This window comes from Echeneis naucrates, chromosome 16, assembly GCF_900963305.1.
Source record: "Echeneis naucrates chromosome 16, fEcheNa1.1, whole genome shotgun sequence".
NCBI lineage: Eukaryota > Metazoa > Chordata > Actinopteri > Carangiformes > Echeneidae > Echeneis > Echeneis naucrates.
In genome coordinates, this window is record NC_042526.1 from 16,141,919 (window position 1) to 16,168,810 (window position 26,892).

The following is a 26,892-nucleotide window of genomic DNA, read 5'->3' on the forward strand; positions in this document are numbered from 1 at the left end:
ATGAAAAATATGGAAACCACAGTGACAGGCAGCTGGACTTTGGACAGCAACCCCGTCTCATCTGCAGTGAAGAACTCCTGCCACCCAAATCTGAAGGTACTGAACTTTGCAGAACAACTTTCTCATAAACCCTTTGAATTTAAGACCAACCTCGTGAAATTATGTGTAATCTGAAAATGTGCAATAACAACACTCCTCAATGAACTGTGATGCTTTTCTTTAACTTTGGCATGGCTTTTTTTTCTTTTTTTTCTCATTGTACAAGTGACCAACATTTCAGATTATATTTTTATAGCAGAATTGAAAAGCATTCAAATATTTACTATTTGAAATAGCAGAGAGAGGGGAAAATGTATGACGCGTCTTACTTTGTATGAACTGGCCTAGAGGGACACACAAAACGGAAACAGACACAGATTCCATATGAATACAGCAGATATATAAAGGCCATGTATGACTGTAGGCGTATCTGCTCTAATGTGATTTTTACAGAAAGGTAATTTAAAAAGCAGATTTTCTATGGATGAATATCAGAAATACAAACACCTCAGGTATTTTCCTGCCTATTTCTCTGTGGACATGCAAGGTGTTGAGTGGAGTAGCTCCCATTCGCTGTGAAAAAAATCCCTTTGTGCTTCGTAAAAAGAGGCCAGGGCACAGGGTCTGCAGCATTTTGTAGGATTAAGAAACACGTTGAACAGCAATTAAAAAGCTGCTTAGTGAAATGCTTCAGCTTTACATGACAATAACTTGGAATTTCAGTCATGCTGGATTTTTGTCCATATGTGGTAATCCTGCTGTGATCCACTGTGTGTAACACTTTTCACAGCATTCACTTGTCTCTATAAAATTATTGATGAAAGCTATTTAATTTAGCTATCTCTGGTATGAAAGTTAAATATTATCAGAGCAGAATTATACTTTCACTGCAACAAGACTTGACTTGCATTTTGTTTGTTTGTTTTTACCACAGTGAAAATTTGTATTGCATAATTAACAACAATTAATACTGCAGTCTGAAGGAAATCAGTCGAACTCTCAAGGTAATAACTCCAATTATTACAGTGAAGTAACTTTATTGATTTTAGCTTCATTAAGGTCTCAAATGCTGTCATGACAAAATCATCAGGATATTTTTAATTTACTGAAATCAAAACAGTCGCTCACAGCAGCTCAAGTTGCCTAATTATGAAGTTCTGGCACTTCTTTTGTTAAAAACACTAATGCTAATAGACATTGTTCTGAATTAGTCATAAAATCAAGTTATTTACTTTTAGCTTTTCAATATGTCATCTGATCTGTGGGCAAATTCTTTTTCTGGATTTAATTACAAAATGTACCCGTTTTTATTTAAATTTACATTTAAATTAAATTAAATTTAAATTTAGAAATGGCATCTACTCCTTTAACATTTTTCCGGAGGAGAACCCCCCACCCTTATGGTGCACAGTGTTACCACTGTGACATTGTGAATGTTTTGTATTGACACAAATATTAATTGAAAAGCCACGCATAATGGATAGATGAATGCACCATTCACCATAGCAGAGTTGCCATAGTGACAATGAAGCAAGAAGGACATAAATTAAAACAATGGTACAAATATGATTTATGAGGAGATCTTAAAATAATTTTTATGACACTCCTCATACACCTCTACCTTCCACACCTCAAGAAGCAGAGTGCCTTCAAATAAACCAATCTGCAGAGACATTATCCACTTATGTTTTGTGGTATGAACATGAAGTATCCTTTTGACATGAGAGTGAAGCCCAGACCCCCCCTGGTGGTTGCCATAGCTCCACTTGTCTCACATAGCTTGTCAGAAATTATTCATTGATTTGCCATAATTGACAGAGTAGCAGGGTCAAGTCTGGCTCCACTCAGGCTGTTATCACTGTTATTATCTCCCACTCAACAGTTTCCATGTTAATGGAGGTTACAGCTAGACAGAACACTTCATCAAGATTTTAAATTCTCTGATCAAATGTCTTGTTATTTCCTGAGCTGTATACCTATAACAAGTACTATAAGTTGCCCAGCCTTCAGGTTAAGCACATACAGAGAGCTCGACTCTACCCTGGTGGCTGAATATTTGCATATCAGAAACAGATATTACATAATGTACACTCAGTGCATGGTTGACATCCTTCAGATGGAGGTGGCCTGCTGAGTCCTCACCTGAGGAGGGAGTTGGTTAATGATTTCTCTTTTTAGTTATAAACAAAAACTTCCAAATGTGGTTTGTTTTGCTTTCGCAACTGTGAATATTTGTGAGTTTCTCCGTGGTCAGTCGGAGTTGCTGTCAAATAACAAAATAAGTTCTGAAAAAGAGGACACATGTCAGTTAGTTGTGTGTGCATATCTTCTGATCTCTAGTTTATTTTCATTCCCCGGAGTGCAGATTATTACTGTCTCTTACCTTTTTCACATTATGCTGTGTCAGTTGGTCTGTCAGCTCGTTGTGCTGTACATTGCGTATGTCTATTCCTTGGAAGGATTGGCTTTTCCAATCCGCCCTTTTTTAGTGACTGTCAGTTTCCACAGGTGGCTGAAAAGAAAAGGGGATCTCAGCACACAAAAGTGTAGCTGCACTGCACATTCAAGTCATACATACACACACACAGATTCACTTGTTCTCCTACTGCCCAGCTCAGTTAGTGCACTTTTTATACTTTTACTGTGTTTAGTTTGCTAAAAATGTGTAGCATCTATAGCTCACAAAGCTGAGTCTGTGAAAAGATAAGAAAATGAAGGGAAAAGGCACTATTATTATTATTACCACTATTAGTATGTAACGAGAGGCCTCATCAACATATTACAGGCAGGGCAATAATGTAACAGCAGTAAATATTTTTTTATGAAATTAAAATGAGGAGAAGAAACAGCTCTTCAGGATCATTTTGTTTGACACATTGTCCTGGCTTCTTTGTTTATATCTGCAGATGTTTCTTGCAGCTTTGTCCTTTGCCTACTTTGCCAAGGCTTTATCTGGCAGCTACATGAAGAGCACAATTACACAACTAGAAAGGCGATTTGACATCTCCAGTTATCTAATTGGCATCATAGACGGGAGCTTTGAAGTAGGTGAGTTTCTCCTCTTTTTATTCTTCTCGCTCCTTATTTACTCTGAGCGTTCAAGCAGTTTTGAAACATTAGTATACACCCTCAGCTGGTTTGACTGCAGAGTGTATGTTCCCTATGTGGGGTTGAATAGTCACCTGCCAGTCACATTTAAAATTTACTGAATTGATAGGTTTTGTCATGATCGCACTGAATGAAGAATATGTACAGTTTCCTATTCATTTTAATGTGAACGTGTTTCCAAACCTTTGATTTTATATTGCATACGTGCAGACAAAATGTATTATTCAGTCTAGGGCTGCAACAATTAGTTGATATAGTCGATTATGTAGAGTATAAAAATTCAGTGACGCGTCGTATAATAAAACCCCATTGAATGACAGTCAGCAGTGGATACGTGTAGCCTCCACTACCGGCAGTCTGCCCGGCGCCAACGAAGAAGAACGCATGAATCATGGCAGAACAGAGAAAAAGTTTTCGAATTGTGGGAACATTACATTCAAAACAAACAACAGGGGTCATCCCGGCAGAACAGCAGCAGCTGGAGCTGTGTGTCTGCAGTTACACGGACTTCTACCCTAACCTATATTAGAAATACATGTTTCAGGGGTTATTGTTCTAGTTTAAAAATAATTATGACAAATCAACTAATTAAGAAAATAACCAATAGGTTAGTTGACCACCGTAGTAATCCTTAGTTGCAAACCAGTCTGACTTTGATCAAAAGCTATGCACTTCTCTGCTCTGTCCCTTACAGCATCTCTTGTGAACACTCAGTATCCACTGATCTAGATACTGTGTGCCACATACAGTGTGACACGCAGTACTAACAGCTATTAAAGACACTCCTTAATGTCGTCAATGTGACGAATAGACACATCGTTCCTTTGGGATTGTGCATTGAAAGACATGTAATCTAAGCAGCGTGATAATGGGTGACAAACACTGCTGCAGAATGTTTACCGTTTCAAAGTAAGCCTCATATTTACTGCCACTGACTCGACCACATCTTTTCTTCTGATCATCTCAAACTGATAGGGAATTTGTTGGTGATTGCCTTTGTGAGCTATTTTGGTGCCAAACTCCACCGACCCAAGATCATAGCAGTTGGATGTATCTTGATGTCTTTTGGGACCTTCTTGATTGCCATGCCGCATTTCATCCTTGGCCGGTAGGAGTCATGTCTGCGATCATGAATTGTCGTTCAGAAATTCCATCCACATTGGATTTAAAGCACCAAGCACTGCAAACACAATGTAGTCACAGTATTTCTAGCACTTTTAAATTGTAGACTCTGATGTATGTATTTGTGCTCAAATTGGGAGTATCTAACACTACCGATACCTTTCTCCCTTCCCTTGTTTAACAGTCACATTGGTATTTTGTACGCAGCTATAAGATCGAAACATCAATTAGATCTTCAGTGAATTCTACCAACAGCCTATTTCCATGTCCAGCAAGCTCACCTGAATCCATCAGGGCAGGTGACAGACCCTCTATACTACCTTCTAGAGGTAAGATAGGTAGTAGAACTTTTTCTGTAGTTAGTCAAGCGAGCTGTCTGAATTTAGAATAACTCCAAAAGTATTTCTGTCAGTTTCTGGGACTTTGGAATAATAAATTCTCACCTTACATTTCATATTTAATTTTGAACTCTAGGCTGTGAGCGAGAGTCCAGTGTTTCAATGTGGATTTATGTGTTCCTGGGAAATATCCTACGTGGGATTGGCGAGACTCCAGTTCAGCCTTTAGGGATCTCCTACATTGATGATTATGCACAGTCTGAGAATGCTGCCCTCTATATTGGTAATTAAACTTCTTCACTGTGTGTAAGATTTAGATTGCACATACTATGATTAAGGTCGCTCAATTTTACAAGCCACTAAGTGGATATTTCTTGCAATCATAACAGTACAATGGAGCCAGCATGAATAACTCATGCCAACGCAGTATGTATTTGCAGTGACTCTAGTCTTTCAAGATTACATAAGAGCTAATTGAATCTCACTTCCCACTTGTTAAATACATCAGTGCTTTTGTTTAAAGAATTGGTTCATTATTTATACTGACTGTGCCAAATAATGTAATGTGTCAGAATAGAAAATAACTTCTTAGCGTGTGTTTGTAGAAAAATAAGACAGTCTGTCTGTGTTTTCTGTTACAGGTTGTGTCCAAACAATATCAATCATTGGCCCTGTGTTTGGGTACCTGCTGGGGTCTCTTTGCGCCAAAATCTATGTTGACATTGGTTATGTGGACATAGGTGAGTAAGGCCACTGTGATATGTTTTCGTGGGTTACCATTTGTTCACAATCCCAAAACGTGGTGGAGAGCTGGATTAGGATGCTGGTTGTTGTAGATGATGGTGTTAAAGCAGCCAAGAGGCAGAAGATCAGGAATGAGTAAATCCTGTGACACTGGATAATCTGACTGGAAAGCAAACAATTTGAAGATGTTGTAAACCTCTCTGTTAAACAGCACCAGTCATGTAAAATCGCGTCATGTTATAAACTGTTGTTGAATGCTTACCATCACATTCAGCTTGAAGTAAAGTACTTTGAAATTGACTGTATGTAAAGTGGATAGATGTAACTATAGTAGAAATGACTTAGTGTGAATATAAGTGAGAAAAATGAATCAATAAATGAATCTGAGAGGGTTTTCATGTCTTTGCAGAGACTCTGGCTATTACGCCTGCTGATGCTCGCTGGGTGGGGGCATGGTGGCTCGGCTACCTCATCGCCGGTGTGATCACTCTCATGTCTGCTGTTCCCTTCTGGTTCCTGCCCAAATCACTACCCATGCCTGTGGATAAACACGATAGCAGCTGTACTCCAGAACAAACCAGGTTCATCAAAGATTCCCCAAATATGGAGGACAAGTTTAGACCTGAGGAGCCGGCAAATTTACATCAGATGGCGAAGGGTATGAAAAATGTCAATGGTTGAAATTAATACTGAATTTGAACATCGTATTCAGTCAGTGGACTCTTGAATACATTTGCCTTTTACTTCTATCACAAAATTTTTCAACTAACTTATTTTTTGCGGTTAACACCGCAAAAAATTTAATTAAGAATAGAATTTTCTCATTTTGCTTAAATTCAAGAAAAAACTTGCAGGCAGGCCACAAGATAAGTTTTAATGAACTAATTACATTTCTATGTCTAATTCTAAATATTGCGTGCTGGTTACAAATGCAGTATTAGAGATTGGGCTTTGTTTTAGGTGATAAGATCCTTTGAGGTTCTTCCCCTTTCTATTCATTCATTTAAACTTCCCTGCACAGAATTTGTGCCTACATTGAAGAGTCTTCTTGGAAATCCAGTCTACATCGTCTACTTGTGTGTTACGATCATTCAGTTCAATTCCCTGATTGGGATGGTCACCTACAAACCCAAATACATTGAGCAACACTATGGCCAGTCTGCATCAACAGCCAATTTTCTCATGGGTAAGCAGACTATTTTAATAATTCACAATGTTTGTCTGATTTCGTGTTTTTTGCATCGTCCTAGTATTGTAGTTGTAAGGGTGTTGAAAACCAGTGTTTCCTTGCTGAGAGAAAAGTATTAAACGATGTAAAGTGATGTGAGCTGGATGGCCATCATCACTGTTTCATGAGCTAGCAAATTTTTTATGCTCCAACTCATATCCATATCCCTCTTAAGTAAGCGCTGCAGCTTCAAGATAACAACCAGGATTACTGAAATTATTGAGAGGTTCTTCAGCAACATTTAAACACTGAAAAGTAGCCAGATAAATAAAATGAAGACATGACAGTGAAGACTGTTATAATGTAGCACTTTGGTGTTAATAGGGTGTTTGATTATGAGAAATGCATTTCATATCACTTCATCTTCATCTTTCAAGACATGTCTTCAGTTCACTTATATGAATTAAACTACAAATGAGCGTTCTGACTTTTTTCCCTTTTGTGGAGTGATAATGGCGCCTAATATTGCATGTACATGTTGGCTCCTATTTATGAAAGAATTCACTCTATATTGTGTGTTTTGGCAAGGCATGGTCAACATCCCTGCGGTTGCCCTCGGGATGTTCTCTGGAGGGGTTGTCATGAAGAAGTACAAGCTGGGTATCATGGGAGCAGCTAAGTTGGCCTTTGGGACCTCCCTGCTGGGCTACCTCCTGTCACTCTTTTTCTTGGCCATGGGCTGTGAGAACTCCAAAGTGGCAGGCATCACTGTTTCATATAGCGGGTATATGGTGATTTATACACATGACAATTCTGGAACTGCACATTACAGCCGGCCCACTTCCTGGGGTTCTTCTTCCTGTGTTGTCTTGTTCTGTGGACAGTAATAGCAACATTTTTTCATTTGATCTATTTTTCATGTGGGCTGTCAATAATATATGCATTTTCTCCGTGATGTCGCATGCAGAGTGGAAGGCTTGTCCTATCAGGACCACTCGCTCTTCTCCGACTGTAACTTGGGTTGCTTGTGCTCAGGAAGAGAGTGGGATCCAGTGTGCGGACAGAATGGGATCACTTACGTGTCCCCCTGCTTGGCGGGATGCACCTCCTCATCTGGCTCTGGGAAGAACACTGTCAGACACACACTAATGTCTTTTATGTTATCCTTCTATATTTCTTTGTTTTATTTTTCTCGCTAACAAACATTAGCATGTGGTATCAAGTCCTGTTTCACTCATACACTGTAGTTTTTCATGCTGCTGACTGACACAAAGAGTCTGATATTTATTTAAAGGACGAGGATTTCCTGTTGTGCTGCAGCTCATCCATCACTGATATACATTTCCTCTCATTTCTTCTCTGTTAGGTATTTGAAAATTGCAAGTGCGTGGCGCTGGCTGATGCGCAACCAGGCAACCTGACAGTCAATCTAGGCCAGTGTCCACACAGGGCCAGCTGTGACAAAATCTTCCCATACTTCATGGCCCTTTCAGTTATCAGCTCATTCATTATTTCTCTTGGTGGCACACCTGGCTTTGTGCTGCTTGTCAGGTCTGTCAACATCCTCGTCATTGGTTCCTATGAAAAAGGAATCTCTAGACTACTTTCACATGCAGTCTGTATTTTTTAAGTTGGGTATCAACATGTCAATAGGACAGATTACACTTCCTGCTGTGACTGTATGACACAGTATCACTGCATTTTGTCAGTGTGTTTTTATTGGGGTGAAAAGTGGAGTCTTCTTTAACACCCCATACTTGTTTCTACAGGTGCATCAAACCTGAGCTGAAATCCCTCGCACTTGGAATCCACACGTTGGCAACTCGCACACTTGGTGAGAACTGTCTTTGGCATTTTTCATATTATGACACACAGATTATTTAAGAATTCAAGTTCAATCATGCAACAAAAATAAGTCAGAATGGAAAAAAAAATCTTACATGTTTGTTGATGACTTCCAAACCCTTTTTTCTGTACAAAGATAGTGTTGGAACAAACTGTTACGGCACCCTCTGATGCATTATTATGACAAAATTGCAGTTCTACATATTCTTATTGGAACTGTGGGAAAGTAATGAGCAACATTAAAAGACAGACTCAGCCAGGGTTTCAAAACAAGAAAGTGTACATTATACTGATCATGTATAAAAAGAGAAGCTGCTTTATTTTTCATCATTAAAAATGTATGAAAACGTAACCTGTATTTTGTTTTAATTGTGCACTAAGCTGGAATACCTGCCCCTATATACTTTGGAGCCATAATTGATACAACTTGCCTCAAATGGGGATACAAGACATGTGGAGGAAGAGGAGCATGCAGAATATATAATACCTCAGTTTACAGGTAATTATGAGTTTGTATGCAATAGGATGTTTTTTCAACTCTATAGAAAACAGAGGCTATTTAATCAGTCTGGACTTCACACACTTGGTGATGTGAATTGTGACCTGCCCTCATAGATTTGTAGCTTGACTCCAGTATGCTCCTCGTTTTTCTGCAGGATAGTGTATCTGGGCCTGACGCTGGGCTTGAGGGCAGTCTCTTTTGTCTTTTGCATTTTGGGGTTTTCTCTTCTCAAACAACATATTAAGAGGGAGGAGAAAAAAGTTCTGAGCAATGGGAGAGCAGAGTTGGAATCACTACGGAAAGAAGAGGACAACTCCATACACTATGAGCAGTTCATACTGGCCTTGGATTGCAGTCCTGACAGAGAAACTGGCTAGTGAGCATCAGCACAACCTCTTCTGACTCAGCTCAGCTGAGCACCTGAGGAACATGACTGTGGACACTTTTCATAGCACAGAGTATATATTTGTCCAGGTTTTGTGAGTACCTAAAATCTCTGATGAGTCATTTTATAAACAAAACATACAAATTCAGGAATGTATGAATGAATGTGTATGTATTTTTCATGAATTGAAGACTCTCATAGAGAAAAATGTAATTGTGCAGTATTTTATATGTTGGATTTTTGTTTTTATGATTAAACTTGGTAAAAAAAAAAAAAAAGAAAAGCCCAGCTTCAACATACATTAACGTGCCCTGTTCATCAGCTTCATTTCCTAGGATTTGATTCACACATTAGCCAGGCCTGGAGACTGCGGTACACTTGCTGGAAGAATTGTGAATATTGCTAAAGGCAGAGAAAGTGTTTAGTCTTGCAAACAAATGAGGTCAATAATCAGATGAAAGCTTGATGCAACAAAGGAACAGCTGGATGATTATCCTGTCAGCATACTCAGGGAAACTATCACTTATTCATTTCTGCAGCAGATCTGCCATTTTCTTACTTTGTGGTTTCAAGAGTTGAACTTCTCACATTGTGCAGCCCTCGAGGTGTCCTTGATCATCAGTCACACACAGATCCATGGCAAATTCAGTCCGCTGATTAAGACTGGGTGATAGCATGTGCAGCTCCAGGAAAAGTTTGTGAGCAGGCTTTGACTTCTGAATTTGTAACTGGAGCATTAGTTTACTAACCCCATCATATCTTCTGCCCCTATCCTGTCAATTTCGGCCATTCTGCCCCTGTCCATTGGCCATTCCTCCATCAGCCAACAATGTTCCTGTTCATTTTTTCATTCTTTCATCTCTACCAGCATGCACATAATCAATGAGCTTACTACTTCATTGCATCTGCCTTGTATTTCTCCAGCAAACCTTAAGAGCACATAGTTGTACGGGTAAATCATGTGTCACCAGTCAGCCTTGTCAGGATTTTAAGTTTATGCTTTTCGCTATATGTATCAGAATCAATCAGCCTTTAAGAGCAGCCACTCTGAAACAGCCCTGGATACTGCAATTTCCAATATGGGCACCAAGGGTAAAGCCCTTTCTTTGAATCCTGCCCCCATCAGGCGCCCCATCATTTTGTCTTGGCATGGGCAAGCGTCCCAAGCCCATCCAATCCCAACTAGAGTGCCCCAGGATTGGTTCCTGGATCCTTCCTCTTTGCTGTTTACTCCACCTCCATGGGTTCAATTCACTCTCAGGGCTTCTGTTATCACTGCTATGCTGATGATACACAGCTTTACCTGTCCCAACTGATGACCCTGAAGTCTCTACGTTGATCTCAGCCCATCTAAGGCATGATGTGTAATGATTTTATAAAATTATCTTGTTTATTAAAAAAAAAATTATATTTATAGTTCAGCCTTTAGGGCTTTATAATCATTTATTTATAATCAAGTTTGGTGGATTCCTTCAACTAAACTACAAAAAAGAATTAAATAGTTTTCATCTACACTAAATGTTAATCAGGAGTCTAAACAACTGTGAGGCATCTTTGTGAAGGACTTTCCCTATGGTTGTCAAAGCAGTGATTTTTTTTTTTTAGGGGACACTGGGAACAGGGTCACAGTAAAAAAGACGAAAAACAAACCCTTTATAATTTATGTAATACAACTCTTTTAGGTATGAACATTTAAAATATTTTTTTTTGTATTTTTTGTATTTTGTATTTTTTTTGTATTATTTTGTATTGAAAATAGTGTCTTTTGATACTTAAGCTGCAGTTCGTTGTTGAGCTAACCGTGAGAATTATACAACATTAGGACTCAGTTTGTATAAATAGACACACAGAAGATACTCAAGAAACAGTGTGATATTTTGATATTTTGAATGAGGGAAGGAACAAAGGCCAGAATAAAATAATGGAATTGATAATTGATGAGCATAAATTTTTTAACCAATCCATCCGAGACCAAAGGAGATTTGGGTGCAATGTGTGAGGTGATGCACCTCAGGCGAGGCAAAGCATGCCACAACACTCTGAAGATGTGTCTGTAAGGAACAGCAAAACGTGAAAACATACCCAGCTCTGCTCCTTTTAATGTTTACGACCCCCATAAAAACTAGCAGCAGCTTTTCCAAAGTGAATTTATACAAATGTACTCATATATGGGATACTAACGTAGTGGTCTAAGCTATTTGTCGTGCATGAATAATTTTTGAATATCGGTGTCCAGAATAAGCATGAGCGCCAGAGTTGGAATAAGAACTTATCTTTATTTATAAGAATTTAAAAACAGGAAGTGCATCCTGAAGTACCACATTGTTTGAAAAAGAAAAGGCCTCAAGTAGTCCGCTGCGAATAGCATACCGTTCTAGCATAACGAGTAGAAAAGGCTTCCACTAACATATGAGACATGACATTTGCTCTCGTTACTGGTCCTTTTTGTCCTCAGGACTCCGGAGATTCTGTGAATGAAATAAAGGATAAAAAAACAAAACATTCCAGTATTAGTAAAATCAAGTAATAAAATCTGCAAACACTGTGATTGCGTATTTGAATGCTCATATGTGTTTTGTGTGCCTTCTGTGTTCGTGTTACCTGGAGTTGATGATGTTCCCTCAGTAGTCTGTCATACTCTTGTGCGAGACCTTTTGTCTGCCTTTTCATAGCTTCCACTTCAGCATGGGACTTGTGCACAGCTACACACACAAACAGTTCTGCATCTTAAATTTACCCTTTGCCCCTTGAGATAATAAGATCATAACTAAGTACTGATCTACAGTGGTCCATCCTCCTCGTGAATAATATTTGCACGTTCTTTGTTTTTGAAATATATAACTGTAGAACATCCTGTCTGAAAGCAGCTCATGATTGCTCACCCTCTTCTGCAGCCTTTAATTGACCTGCCAGCTTCTCAGCCTCCAGCTTCAATTCTTTGTTTTTTGCTGACATCAATTTTTCATCATTTAGGAGAGCCTGAGAACAAAGGATTATCTCTAATTACCAAGCTTAAATGGTTTATTTTAACAGCTGAGCACATAGACAACAGAAGTAATACTGACTGAATACATTTCTCACTTGTTTGAGCTTCAGGTTGTCCTCCTGGTGATGCTTGGCTGCTTTGACAGCATTGTCCATCTGTCTCTGAATGCCTTCACTGTTTTCCAGCATGACTGCAACCTGGTTCAGTAAGGTGACAACCTGACGCATGATACTGTGAAGATTTCACACCACAGGAAAAGATAAAAAGGAGAAATAAAGAGAGGACCTCAAGAGTTAAACTGTAAAAGGTGGGTGAGCACTTGGAGAGGTGGTGGAATGGTATAATAATGCTTCTTTCTGACTGAGGTCTCACAGACTGCTTTTATCATTGTTTTGGTTGAATGTGTCCAAAAAAAAGTCCCTTACAGCCAGAGGAAAAGAGAGAAGCCAGATATGTAGAGGTTCCTCTGGGCTCTGAACAGCTTCATGTGGATGTGGTCGTACAAATTGGCGTTAACCTTGGCATCTTGCATGGGCTCAGGTGCCGAATACTTGTGTACCTCTCGCAGAGCATCTGAGGATGAGCAGAGGAACGGAAGCTTTACTGTTGCCTGGATTGGATGCACAGCGTGTCATCTTTCTTAGTATTAGTCAGTACAGTGATGCGGCAGTGATGTTTTCTTACCAAGGAAAAGAATAATCAGGACCATGATCATAGTAAAGAAGAACTTGTTCCAATACGATGATAGCCACTTCCATATTCTCCAGTTGAAAATCAAGCGCCATCTACAAAAGTAGGTCAAAAGGGCACCTGAGTGCAGTTGGCATTACAAACAACAGATCTGACGATGCACTCTGCTGGTAATTTGGGGGGTTGCAGCTTTCAGTTTTCTCATTTAAAACTGAGCATATGCACAAAACATTTTTTTAAACAGTCACAAAAAATGCCACTGCACAATATGCTGGCTGTGAATTGCTGGGTGAATTTAAGATTATATTTTGGATCGGTGCATAAAATTCCATTACCTCTGTGCTGAGATGAAGGGAATACACAAGATGAGGTTGACTGCTATCTCCCCATAGAGGAACAGAGCCACAGCAGTCCACTGGAGAGTCATTGTGACTGTGATTTCCTGAGGAAATGTTGTTGCTAGCATGACTAACAAACCAGAACTTAAATCGTATAAACTGTTACTTGGAGACATAGGTTTACATTATTATACGTACTCTGTTTTCTATTAAGTAAAATTAAGTACATATTGAAATTATTTAAACAAATAGCTGTGGAAATCAATGAAGACGAAAGACTGAACTATAAACTGTATACACTACTACAAGCTTCATGATAACTTTTTGAGTCTACACCCCCAGATATTTCTCAAGGCCAACATGAAATCTGCATTGTCACTCAAAGCCATTTTCTATTCATAGATATAAATAATCTCAAACTCTTCAGCACAGGTATCAATGGCTGTTGTTTTGTTGAAGAGCAGGAGGGGGTCATTCCGTTCCAAGCAATAAATAGAGTTGTGGCTTACCAGACAAGGTTGATCAGACAGAAGAATGGGAAAGTTAAGACATGCACGCGCATGCGCTCACACACATTCACGCTCCCAACAGCTGCTGGGGAGTATCAGAGGACCCACAGCCCTAAATAAAACTGCCTGCCAGTGACCTCATTGGTGCGTTACAGACAACAATATTCAAACTATGTACATGTTTCATTATCAGTCTACTCAATAAATACTTATCTTACTTATACTTATCTTTTTCACTTTGGACCCTGTCTACCTTTTCTACCCGGGGTGTGCCTGTGAGCGTGCTTGTGTTAGTTATCTATTCATATTTCATGTTTGTGGCAACAAAAAATAGTCCATACAAAATTTAGGGGAGACCCTTCCTTTATTTTTTCAGTATTGATTAGGATTTATTTTTTAATATTCAGCTGTCCTCAAACCAAGACACCTTCACTTTCACCGACCTTTGGGTATATTCATGTCTGACTGAGCATTTCCTGCACAAAACAAAGCAAACACACATCCAGAAGGGGGCGATATTACCTAAGCATTATAGCACTAGACCAGGAGTAAGTTATCCTATACTGTATGTTAGCAATAGTTGCTGTACATTTCATACAAATAAGTCTTGTGCGTCAAGCGGATACACATACAAGCAGTAGTGTGAATAAATATCTCATTTTACAGTTGTCACTGAAGGCTCATTCCAAAAGATCATTCATTACAAAATACTTGATTGGATTGCTCGTTTTGTATATTTGTCTGCCTTTTAGAAAGGACTCTAAGGAGCAGGTTGCTTGTTCAAAAACATAAATTGCATGGCTGTTGCACATCAGTGGGAAATAAGTGAGTTCTTGAGCGGAGCTTTCTCCTCTCTCTTCCTTTTAAATAATAAATTAGGATATTTTTATTTTATTTATTTTATTTTTTGTTGTTGTTGTTTCTTTACCTAATTCCGCTCTCTGGATTATTCTGTGTATTTTGCACTCTATGCTGTATTCAGCTCACAAACTGTATTCAGCCGGGTTTCCTCCGTGAAAGGGACTGATAACTGCCATCCCCTCTGACTGCATGTTTCAGGAGTACCAGGAGCAGAATGTTTTCAGCTGCACCCTGTGATAGCTTTTTGAGAGCAGGCAAATAACTGTGACAGAACTGAATGTGCTTTGATTGCTCTCCTCTCCTCAACATCTCAGAGGTCGCGGCTCAGGAACACAGAAGAGTCATTACAGTGAAATGCCTGCTATGAGCAGATGGTCAGACTATCCTGCTAGTGTGATAGTGAGATAGTGGAGTGTTGACAGAGCTCCATTTATTTTATTTGGTGTCTGTCTGTGCACCTCCCTGTAATGTCATGCAAAAAGCCACCGTGACAATGCATATAGTCCTCGAGGACAGTGACATTTAGGATCCTAAATGCCATCTTTATGGCTGCATGTTGTTTGTGGCACCCACCTGTTTAATGTGACTTGTTGACTTGGGTTAGCACCCTCCTGTGTCTACCCATCTGGGTCACTAATGGTGCTCTGTGGGCAGGTCTAATTCCTGCGGGGCTGCTTGCTCCTCTTCCAGCACCCGCAGGGAGAGGTGGGGCCGTCTTCTTCCTGGAGAAGGAAGCTGCTGATACGAGACCTACGGGAGCAGCAACATGTCTACACCTGCTGGTGTTATACCTGTAATGCATGCCCTTTCTTCAACTTAGTTAGTAGCTCCTTACCAGCTCATGTTGATGTATAAACTGGGTTTTGGATTCAGTGTCTTTAGTATTTTAAAACTTTGGACCAAACAAACAAACAACAACAACAACAACAGTAACAGTAAAAACTCCCTCCTTGGTAGCATTGGGGTCATGGATGGGGAATATGGCGGCTACAGGGAGCAGGAGAAGCTCCTGAAGAAGACACGTCCACACAGGTGAGAGTTTATCTAGCTGTTGTTTTTACTGGCAACGTGTTTGTCTGGCGTCGCAGAATGCCTTTGTTTGTTTGTATAAGTGTTTCCATAGAGACACGCAATGCTAACGCTACTTAGCCAAGTCGGTAGCACATTGTTGAGGCTGAATTAGCGATGGGAAGTTAAGACGACAACGTCGATGAAACTTTTAGTTTTGTTCGTTAGTTTATTAACAAACGAATCTGCATTTTTTTTTTGTTGTTGTTGTTTGTTGTCTCATGCCTATGGCTTTTCTATATCAGTATTATATTGTTGCCTTCAGGGTGTTTTCCGTTGTATTTCTAAAGAAAGTAAATATTCGGGGGACTTTTTTTTAACGGATTGTGTCTGAGAAATGCACAAGGAAAAGCATTTAACAGTTGAAAACTGAGCTGGCTCTGTTAATAAGTCCGGCTCTGTAAGGACATTTTCGCTTGTTGGTTATTGGTAAACACACAGTATATGGTGAAACTACATCTGTGAGCAGCTGATATTGACCAGTGTCATTGGACCTGGTTTTTAGCTCTCTACCACAGAAACGTTCAGTGATTTATGGCCGGATTTGTCCTACACATGGGCTCAAGTCTCTCTTTTTTGCTGCTTATCCCAGTAGAGGTCACACTGGTGGCAGGTCACTTAAAGTAGTCTAGACATCCTTTTCTCCAGCAGTGTTTTCCATCTCCTCCTGGGGATATTGAGGCATCGCCAGGCCAGATTATATGTGTAATCTTTCCGGTGTCTTCAGGGCTAACCTGGGGCATCTTGCAAGTTGACGTGCCTAAAAGCCCTCCAGTGGAAGGTATCCAGAGGCATCCTCAACTGGCCGCTACTGATTCCAGGGAGCAGCGGCTCTACACTGAGCTCCCTGGATGTGACAGATTCTTTCCCTTTCTCTGAGGCTGAGCACGGCCACACTGCAGAGGAAACTCATTTCATCCGCTTGTATCCGCAATCTCATTCTTCTGGTCACATCCAAATCTCATAACCACAGGTGAGACTCAGTACAAAGATTAACTATTAGATCATGGAGCTTTGCCTTCTGGGTCAGCCCCCTCTTCACCACAGGCCACCTGAGAAGTAAAGACTTGGAAAACTTCTATTTGCCTTTTGGCATTTCTGCATTTTTTCCACAGCTTGATTTGGCCAGGTACTAAATCTGCTGGGTCACTTTGATGCTGAACGAGCAATATATATTCCAGACTGGAAAATAATCAGCTGTCGATGCCAACATTGGGTTAATGGCAGCAGATAAATGTACATTTAGCTCATGTGAACTTCTTCTTGGTATTTGTTGGCTAAAAATGTCTTTAAGTGAATTAGTCACCACTTTAAGTCTCTTGTGACTATTAAATTAAGCACAGTTCTAAATAAATTTTTACTAAAAGTTTTATGGCATCTCTTTTACTTCCTGCTGTCATCAGCAGAATCTTTATGGGTGTTGGGTCAAAATATTTTAACTCGAGCTCGTCTAGTAGACTGCTGTTTTTTAATCATCTAAATTCACTCAACTCCCTGTGGTTAAGAGCGTCCTTTGGAGCCACAGGGCGAAGTGCAAGCCAGCGTCAGTAATTCTGCTCAAGAATAATTCTGTCAACCCATTAACAGCCATAAGTCTTTGGTTTCAGCATCTGTTAATATTTTTGTGGGGTTTTTTTGACGGTAAATTAAATTTGGATCTGCATTGTTCGTCATACAAATCGAGACTGCTGAAGATGACAGTTTGGCACTTGAGGAAAATTGTGATGGGCATTTTTGTGTTATTAGATAAATTAGATGCCGCCTTAGTGTCTACCTCTCTGTCCTGCTCTACCACAGAGGCTGTGCCCTCCACCATAAACTGATATAATGGCTTTTTCTGTACCAACCAGAGGGTTGTGATGGTGGTTCTAATAACTGTGGTTACTTTTTCAATGATAAGAAAACCTTGTTAAAAGTGGGAATCATTATTCATGCTTTGCTGCTGCATTTTGTAACAGAAACACTGCTTCAAACATTGGTTTCATAAATTATCCAAATCTGACCTCAAAATTAATAGTTACCCCATTTAAGCCACTGAGGGCTCTATTTAAACTACCCAAATGCATTTTCGGCATGCATGTATCACTTTTGGTATTTCCGTGTTGACGAAAATGGTCATGCTGGGTGCATGTTTCAAAAGGGTGGTACAGATCTCTCATGGCAGTATTTTCGTCACAACATGTAACAAGCCTATCAGAGAGGCATGTCCCATTCCCTTTAAAAGCCAGGTGCACTTGTACCATGGTTGCTTTTTATCATGGCTCAGTGGTCCACATAGAATTTGATTTTTTTTTTTTTTTTTTTTTTGTGTTGAGCTGATTATACAGTACAGGCCAAGCATTGTCAGCACTTCTGGATAGTACGTGTCACTCTCTTCATGTGAGCCCTTGAAATTACAGTGAAATACTGCTCAATTGACTTAAGAACATGTTTCGGTAGTCAATCACTTTTCACGCTCTTAACCCTATAATGCCGTGTGTATCATATTTGATACATGCATTTATGAGACTATCCCCTTGGCAAAATAAAAGAAAAAGAGATTGAAAAAGGCAACAGTTTGGAAAGAAAAAATAAAGATGCAGATATGAAGATACAGATGTTACAGTGGACTAATGAGAAACATTTTTGTTATCGTTGCCTGACGTAACAAAGATGATGGAAACATTTTGTGAAAGGGCAAAATAAAGACTTGAGATTTAAAAAAAAAAAATTTAATTTTTCTGTTCATTATTTTTGTGGGCAGACATTTTAGGGCTGAGATAATAATGTGCTTGACCACACCTCATGTTAAGACCAGCATGCCCACAGGCGTACAAACAGTGCATTTGCTGTTAACATACTGTTGGTGGTAGATGGGAAAATGTTATGTTTTTAGACGAATGCTCACTAAGTAGTCACAGACTGAATCTGCCAGGCTGTGTTAGTGAGCTCTGTTGTGGTGGTCCCATTCATATCACTCCGTGCGGATAGAAGAGTGGCAGTATAATCACCAGACAGTAGTCATCACTGTGAGGGGAGCTGGAGGGCAGCAATTGTCTTTCAGCTCTCACCTCTCACACGCAGTGGTTGACACTCTGTCACTGCCTGATAAAACAATCGGACTGACATGGCTGCGTGCACATGCTGTATGGATGTAGCAGCACATGCTGGAGTTTATACACATACACCACTCCAGGACAGACAGTGATGAATCGATGCATCCGCATAACACACATAACGACACACTGATTTACAGGTGCATAACCACACACGCAGGGACTGGGCATGCAGCCTGGGTATGCATATAACTTCTGAGTCCCTTTTTGTCATTCACATCTTTGGTTTAGTGCGATAAGATTGTAGCAGAGAGCTTCATTTTCTGAGCACAATTTTTTTTCATCATTTGGGAAATTCATTTCTCAAATGTCTTATGCAATGAAGTCTTTATAATGCTTGTAATGAAATGAAGCATCATTTCGCTTCATATAAAATGCATGATTATATTATTTTTTTCAAATCATATTACCACGTTTTTCTCTGTTGTCTCCTGTAGCTTGCATAAGAGTTTGCTTATCCATGTGTACACCCCTGGAATAATTAGATCTCTGATGTAGAATGAATAATAATTCATGACACTTGATGCGTCGTGAACTGTCGCTGCTGATGACGACAGAGAACAGTAATCTGCACAGCATTGATTTAAAGGCGGACCGGTCTTTTATTTTCTGCAATACAATACAATGGTGCCATTAAGGTTATAGCAGGTAGAGGTCATGCCCCATTATTTCTCTCTGCCCTTGAATTCTGCCTCCTGTCGCAGCCATGGATTTACTTGCAGAGATTATAGGTTATATACCAGTCATATATCTTCCAACTCCATGAAGTATACCTCTATCTCTCTCTAAAATGTGGCTCGGTGAGAGTAACATTTGGAAAATGACCACAAGCAACAATTTGTCAAGTTGTGCTGGCTGGTGTGCTCAATTTACTTTCTTCTTCTCTATGATAGCAGAATTACAGTTGAGTGTTCGCTGACCTAATGCAATAGAGGCTCCATATGGACAGAGTAATGTGATTTCCCAGGCTCTTATTCGGTGTCTGTGGCTGGATAGAGAGGGGCTCTGAAGAGATGGCATCTGAATTGGGGATGGCTGCCTAAGAGAGGGAGCCATTGAGTGAGAGAGGAAAGGACATAATTTATGACATAGGGACAACAGCAAGTAGCATCCTTGATATGGTATATGAGGGAGAAGGAAAAGGACACACCAGGGCCAAGTGACTCTAATAAGGCTCACACTGAAGCATCATTGAATTTCTGTTTGACTATAGTGGAGTATTGACATTTTTTTTCTCTCTGCATGCCATGTAAGGTTAGAGATAAAGTGGTGGCCTGTTAACATGTCCAATATTCTAAACAGTAATGCTGACCTTGGGATTTGCATTCGTAAAATGAGGCAATTGACAGTGTCAGCTGTACAGCTCTTGCATAAATTACCAGTCATATGCTAAACCGATTGTGTCACATTGATTTTTAAGCTTCATTCATCAATTTTTTTTTTCTTTTACATTTATTTTGGAAAGTTTGGACAAGTTGTAGGCTTGATAAGCAACGGCATGTCTAGGCTCTATTGCCTTTTTCTTGCCTTGGGTGGATAAAAATTGCTTAATGCGGCTTTAAAATTAAATTATATTTCATCACAATAATGAGATTGAGCCAAATTTAGAGTCATGGGTCACTGTCTAATGCCCACTGAAAACATTTTAGAACAGTCTCTGGGGAATTTGTTAGCTAGAGTGGGTTGCTGCTCTGCTACAGGAGTCAAAATTGCTGGTCACAATGAAAATATTTTCCAAGAGTTTCAAATCCCTTTTGCTGTGCTTGTGAATGGTTGGAGAAACTACATTGCTAGTTGCTCCATTTCCATAGGTGGGACCAAAGTTATGAATGTGATGTAATGTTCCAGAGCCAGAATCCAAACAAATATAGCAACAGCCATTGATAGAAAAGACGGTGAACTTTAAATGACATCTCAGAGAGAGAGAGAAAAAAATTGTAAAACAAAGCAGAAGTTAGAGTTATCAATGACAAACCAGAACATCAGGCTGTTGTACAAACCAACAAACAAACAAAAAAAACCATAGAACACTTTTTGACTAGTTCAGTGAGGCTGCACCTCAGGATGGAAACAAACCATGACCTCAAAGTCTAATTGGTGTAAATAGTATTGGCCTTTGGGTGGTAATTTTAGAAGGTAATCAATACAAAATGATTTTTCCGGTAGCTGAAGCTGATGAAATTTGGAATACCTGATATTTATACAGGGCACTAATTTACGTGTTCACCAGGAAAGGAACACAGCTAGTAGTTATGTGTCACTGTTATGGAAAAGAGAAATGCTTTATGACAGAAAACCCCACTTGTGAACTTTGCCTTCAAAAATTTGGGCTCGCATGCATTAGATGTTTATCCTTCTGAAACTTTTTTTTTTTTTTTTTTTTAATGTCATAGGTCATTTTTCTTCCCCTGTTCACTAATCAGTCTCTGGCTGTGAGCCCATCTCCACTCTCAATCACAGATGTGGCCTCGAGGCACTGAGACTTCCACACTGCCTGTTTACATCATGGCCATAAAGAACTTTGCGTGCATCAATATTCCCATATCAATGCGCTGTTGTGCTACAAACCGCACAATGACAGAGAAGTGTCCAATCACACTTGTGTAATCGCTCTGGTAGCCAACAGCTCCATGCTCTCAGGATCTAAAGGACTCTTCAATTTTCTACTGTACCTGTGACAGTAAAGGCGAAATAAGCTCATTACTGAGATATACTGTGTAATACAGTGTACACATGCATTTGTGTGTGTGTGTGTGTGTGTGTGTGTGTGAGACTAAGCAAGTGAGTGTCCGTACATCTATGCATGCATGTAGATACTTTTCTCGCATTCACATCTTAGACAGAATGTAATCCTTGACTCTGGGATTGTCATGAAATGAGCCACAGGGCTAGCTGAGTGTTGCTTTATATGCTAATAGGTAGTATAGTGCAGACTGAATAAGAAGGCAGTTTTTTTGTAGATTCCTAAGACAGAAATTCTGCTGCAGCTGTGTGAATAAATTAATCTTACTTATTTAGGAGCAAGATGAGCCAAAAAATAAAAGGTTGGCTGCATTATAACTCTACCTGCAGCAGCCACTTGGGAAATAGAATTCCACTGTCTTTATTCCTTGACAAACAAAAAAAGGCATGCGCCATTGGTACAAACACAGAGGCAGATAAGACAAACTTCATTATCTGGGCTTGTGTGTGGTGAACAGAATCTTTTATGTGCTTATTTGGACAATGTTGTTGTTATTAAAAAGAAACAATTTGATAGAGCAACAGTTTTGTACATTTTCCCTTTAGTTCGATTTAATGAATCCTTTATGAAAATGTATCACCTGATGATTGTATGCTCTTTCCAGATTTAAAATATTTGCTAAGATTTTTTTCATTGTCCAGAACATGTGCTTTTCCTGCCACATACCCTGACCCACCATAAAGTCCGGCTCAATTCATCAAACCAAAATAAGGCGACTGTAGATTTTCCATTTGGCTCAAAGAGGTGGCTGTTATGAAACAGACTAGGTTTGATTACATCTGGTTTTTGTCAAATGAGATGATGAGAGCCATGGTGTTCTGTTGTGTTTCAGGAATGCAAGTGTTCTTCCTCAGCTCCAAAGGCAGCTCCTCAGCTCCTATAGCTTTTCTGCTATAGGAACATAACAGACATTACTTTTCAACTTATTTTCCTTGCCTGTCTCTCCACGGTGGACCTGTCTGCCTTTATTGCATCCTCATACCTACAGTTTGATTTCAGCCTCAGGGTATTGCCTCTGAGGGCTCACAGGCAACAAGGTCAGTGGTCGCTGAGGACTGCAGGGTCTGGTGTTGGAGCAAGTGACACGGAGGTGATGAATGGGAGTAATCTCGCAGCTGTTACAGAAGCACAAACACTTGACTTGGGGGAGAATAGGAAACCTTTGACTATGTTAGGTGAGTGAACACAAAATTTATTATAAATATACATATACAGAACAATTCCTATTTTACTCTATTTATATACCTTGTTCACCCTAAGCTGTACATGTATTATGTATGTACACAATGTACTGTATATCGTTACTGTTACAAAAAGCCATGCAATATCTACAGTACAGTATATGGTATGTCTATGAAACCTACTTTATTCTCAATAAATAGTAATAAATTATCTATGTTTTTTTTTTACATTCTGTTACACATATGAATTACAATACGGCTTTGGATAGATATTTTCCCTTTTTTATTTTGGCCTGATCTCAGTTTTAGCTGCTTTTATTGGCTGTATACCCTAAGGTTAATGAGTTCCTTCACTCCACATCCTCAGATGACAGACATTTCTGTCGGACATCTTTTTCCTCAAATGTCACCTTTTTGTTCCTCTTGGGATCGATCCAGGAGTTATGGATGATGGCATTATTAGGCGTGGGATCTGCCTCAATAATGGACACCACTCTCTTCTTCATCTTGCTTTTCAAGACTTTCTGGAACTTCTGCCGAGTGAAGGCATAGAGTAGAGGGTGAAAGATAGTAGTCCCATAAGCCATGACCAGGAAGCCCAGTCTCAATTTCACCATTAGGTCACTGGGGCCCATACTCAGGATGACTGTGTTGAGCACTGTTATGGGTGTCCAGCACAGAAGGAAGGTTGAGACAATCAGGAGGGACATCCTGAAAACTCTTTTTTGGCGCTCCCGTCTTTCTCTGTGGCGTTTAACAGCCCTGCGCAAGGCAATGATGACAGAGACAGAGGTACGCATGCCCAATGTAGGGTTGCGGCTGCCGCTGCTCTGAGATCCATCCGTTGCCTCTTGCTGCATTGTCATGGCCGTCATGGATGGACGCTTTTTCCTGCGAGCCTTCTTCTTCTGTGACGCATGGAAACGTGTTCCAATGCGAATATTGAGTGCTTGCAGGATCTTTGAGTAGGTGATGAGCATGACAATGGCAGTAAAAAAGAAGATAGGAATCTGAGCAAGCAAGTGGTAATAGAGTCCAAGTTCAGTGTAGTACTGGTTAGTGTGAACCACATTCTCCACTGCTGTCTGGTTCAGCTCAGTGTGGCCCTGGGCAAAGAAGCCCACCTCAATAAAGGGAACGAGGAAACTAGCAAAGGATAGCACCCAAATGGCAGCCAGCAGGGCCAGGGCACGTCCCATGGTCAGCACCCGGTTGGCTGGTTTGACTGAAATATCATAACGGTCAAGGGTGATAGCAAGCACATTAGCAGCAGTGGCAACACTAGCAAACGAGACACAGGCTTCATGGAAGCAGCAGACGAGGGCCGTATCTCCCTCCAGGGAGAGCAGCACCACCACAATGGTGAGCGGGATGCAGCATACGCAAACAAGCACATCTAACACATGGAGATTCATAGTCACTATGTTACTGACAGAGCTAATGAGGTTGGATTTCATACAGTAGAGGGCAAGCACAGTGAGGTTTGAGCTCAGGCCCAGGAGGATTTCCAGCATGAGGAATCCAGTCAGGGAGACCTGAAAACTAACAGGATAGGGATACGGGCTGGGGGTTGCCGGACTCATGATATGGCTGACAGATTCAGTGTTATCGGTGACGGTGACGTTGCTCATGGTGGCTTCTTGTTCCAGGTAGGGAAGGATATGCATCATCCTGCGTATAGGAAGAAGAGAGAAAGAGGATTCATGAAGAGGAAGATGAAAAGAGAAAGAGTTTGCGTGCGTGTGAATCTCTAGAAAAATGTAATTAACAGAGATCTTGTCAGATGCAATGCTTCCGGTCATCAAATGATAAGGAAGCCTTTTCAGTTAAAATTGGAAATTTTGAGAGCAGAAGCTTTAATGCTTGAACCCTTTTCCTGCCATTCCCTTCAGGTTAGTCTCTTGCTATTCACATCGCACAGTAACTACCTCACCTCACCTCAACCAGCTTCAGCTTCAGCAGTTGTATCCAAAGCAGAGTCCCATCCCATAAATCCCTTTAATCACATAGCGTGTATGCTTTGGTATGTTTTGACTTTGCCTCTAAGACATTGTTTTAATGTGTTAGCATTTAAAGTTCACATAATGTATGTGTGCCAGGGGTTGAAATATAAAGAGGATGAAAGCACTGTTTGAGGATGTAGATTTTACCCCCATTCAAAAAAGGGCAAATAAGTGAGGAATACTTCCCAACTAAGGAGCTAACTGAATCTATAATCTGTGACAGCATTTCAGCCATTGGTGAATGAGGACAACTTGAGAGAATTTTCTGCCAGAAAATCATATTCACCTCATCCCCAGCAGGCTTCTATCTCTGATAGAAGCAGTTTAAAATCCAAGTTGTATGTTCAAATGAGACTCAAATAATAGATGGTCTAATAAAAGCACAAAAAAAAAACACTGTCACTGAACCTAAGTCAGGAATGATGAATCCATTCTTAATGGCATCATGGATGGTGGAGAAAAAACAATTTATTAGTTTATTTTTCAATATTTACCCTTCCCTCCAGCACTATCTGAACACCAGGGCTGTGTAATCAGGCCAAAGAGTCCATGTTAGATCCTCTGAGACAAGCATCACATCCAAACATAGTCAGCGGAAAAGTGTTTTTGCTCCAGCAGAGCCCTCCAGTGAGGCTTTTCCAATCACAAATTATCCTTTCCAGAGAGGCTGAGAGCCAGAAAAGCACCTGTTTGTCTCAGGATAGGCTGCCCTTCCTGACCTGGCAGGAAAGGAATCATCCACCTGTCCTCAGTGGATGCTCAAGAATATAGGCTAATGTCCTCTACAGGCCTTTTCTCAGATCTCCGGTTCGTTTGCTTTGGCAATGATGAGAACACTGACAGATGAGTGGAGCAGGGATGAGATGTCGTAGCCACCTCCTGTTTATAATGTCATGATATTCCCAGGCAGGAGAAATACAGCCAACCAAGAACACAAAGAAATACAGACTCTTTCCTCTGCAGAGAGTGGGGATGTACTGCTAATAGTATGATCCAAATCCTTGCTTTTTGCTTCTTTTTTTTTTTTTTTTTTTTGTCCTCAATGAGAAGATGGTAGTCAGATCTGCAAATATAGAAAAATAGTTGTATCCATTAGCTCGTACTCCAAGAGCTGGTCAGTCAACCATGCAGATTCCCCAGCGTACAGCATAGTAATGTACAGAATCAGTCCAGGAGAGGTCAATGCGTCCAGGCAGTGTCCAGGCCCATGTCTCCCCTGGGATCACTAATGGAACAGGCCTTCGCTATCCACCATTCTCATCAGTTTCTGTACAACTGTCTCCAGCCACCATTGACTTGTTAATTGAGTACAGGTCTCCAGTTTGCCCGTTGACATGCTGAACCCTGAATCACTGGAGATGGTGCAAGTGGAGCAAAGTACATATATGTCCAGTCACCATGACGTGTGATCACTGATAGTTGTGGTCACTTTAATGTATAGGTGCTTAGATAGGAGGTTGAGTCAGCAATTTGAGAGAAGGTCATCCTTGTGAGGTGGTGGAATGGGGTTCATCAGATGGAGAGCCTGCGTTGTAGGTAGACGGAAATGTCCCGGACATTACTTAGATTTTAGCTGCATTCAGCATCATCTGTCTGTCCTTTAGTCCTACATCTTTCTTTTGCAGTGACCTGGAGAGAGAGAAAGAGAGGATGGAAAAGAATGATGGAAGATAGAGATAAGCACGGAGGAAGAGTAGGAGGAGTAAGTGAGGGAGGTGTGGGGGATGCATTAGTGAAAATAAACATATTCAGCAGAGAGTCGACAAGGAAACTCTTAACATAGCAACAAGCCTGTCATATCATGCTCCCGTGCAATGCCTCATGCATCTAACATCTTTGCTAATGCATTCACACAAGAGTAGCATTAGTGCAGGTCATGCAGGAAAAAGTAGCAGGTATTTTACATTTCATCTTCCCATGTTCAGATGGAATATCATTGTAGTGGTTTGTTATTCTTGTAGTTTATAGTGTAAATTACTGCAGGAAAATGCCTAGTGTAGATTACTGTGTGCCAGTTGGGCAGCTGCCACGATGCTGAAACAGTCATTATGGACAGAAGTGCTCCGAGCCTTAGCGAAGCATGATCCCTTGGGGAACTTGTCATTAAGACATGTATGGCCATTGTATGTCACCTTATGTGATCCATGTAATCACTTCAAAGGAACAT

The 26,892-nt window shown here is 40.3% G+C and overlaps 3 protein-coding genes across 4 annotated transcripts; 1 reads left to right on the plus strand and 2 right to left on the minus strand.

Annotated features, from left to right (window-relative positions):
* LOC115056395 (solute carrier organic anion transporter family member 1C1-like) lies at window positions 1–9,267 on the plus strand. The gene is made up of 14 exons (XM_029522795.1): window positions 1–96; window positions 2,946–3,087; window positions 4,123–4,255; window positions 4,477–4,598; window positions 4,744–4,890; window positions 5,249–5,347; window positions 5,761–6,009; window positions 6,373–6,537; window positions 7,108–7,303; window positions 7,487–7,652; window positions 7,886–8,070; window positions 8,289–8,353; window positions 8,746–8,863; window positions 9,021–9,267. The coding sequence occupies exons 1-14, from the start codon at window positions 1–3 to the stop codon at window positions 9,241–9,243; spliced, it is 2,106 nt and encodes a 701-aa protein (XP_029378655.1). The 3' UTR covers window positions 9,244–9,267.
* A 2,314-nt stretch (window positions 9,268–11,581) lies between these two features.
* LOC115056766 (B-cell receptor-associated protein 29-like) lies at window positions 11,582–15,323 on the minus strand. Of its 2 annotated transcripts, none has more exons than XM_029523471.1 (8): window positions 15,209–15,323; window positions 13,263–13,369; window positions 12,922–13,022; window positions 12,663–12,810; window positions 12,333–12,468; window positions 12,134–12,230; window positions 11,853–11,953; window positions 11,582–11,719 (listed from the first exon to the last, which is right to left on the minus strand). In XM_029523471.1, the coding sequence occupies exons 2-8, from the start codon at window positions 13,352–13,354 to the stop codon at window positions 11,684–11,686; spliced, it is 711 nt and encodes a 236-aa protein (XP_029379331.1). In that variant the 5' UTR covers window positions 13,355–13,369; window positions 15,209–15,323; the 3' UTR covers window positions 11,582–11,683. The 2 variants fall into 2 exon arrangements, with proteins under 2 accessions (XP_029379331.1, XP_029379330.1); XM_029523470.1 differs by lacking the exon at window positions 15,209–15,323 and adding an exon at window positions 13,775–13,856.
* Window positions 15,324–23,072: 7,749 nt separating this feature from the next.
* On the minus strand, window positions 23,073–25,351 carry LOC115056891 (G-protein coupled receptor 22-like). The gene is made up of 2 exons (XM_029523670.1): window positions 25,220–25,351; window positions 23,073–24,393 (listed from the first exon to the last, which is right to left on the minus strand). Exon 2 carries the CDS (start codon window positions 24,390–24,392, stop codon window positions 23,073–23,075), a length of 1,320 nt encoding a protein of 439 aa, XP_029379530.1. The 5' UTR covers window position 24,393; window positions 25,220–25,351.
* Window positions 25,352–26,892: the final 1,541 nt, after the last annotated feature.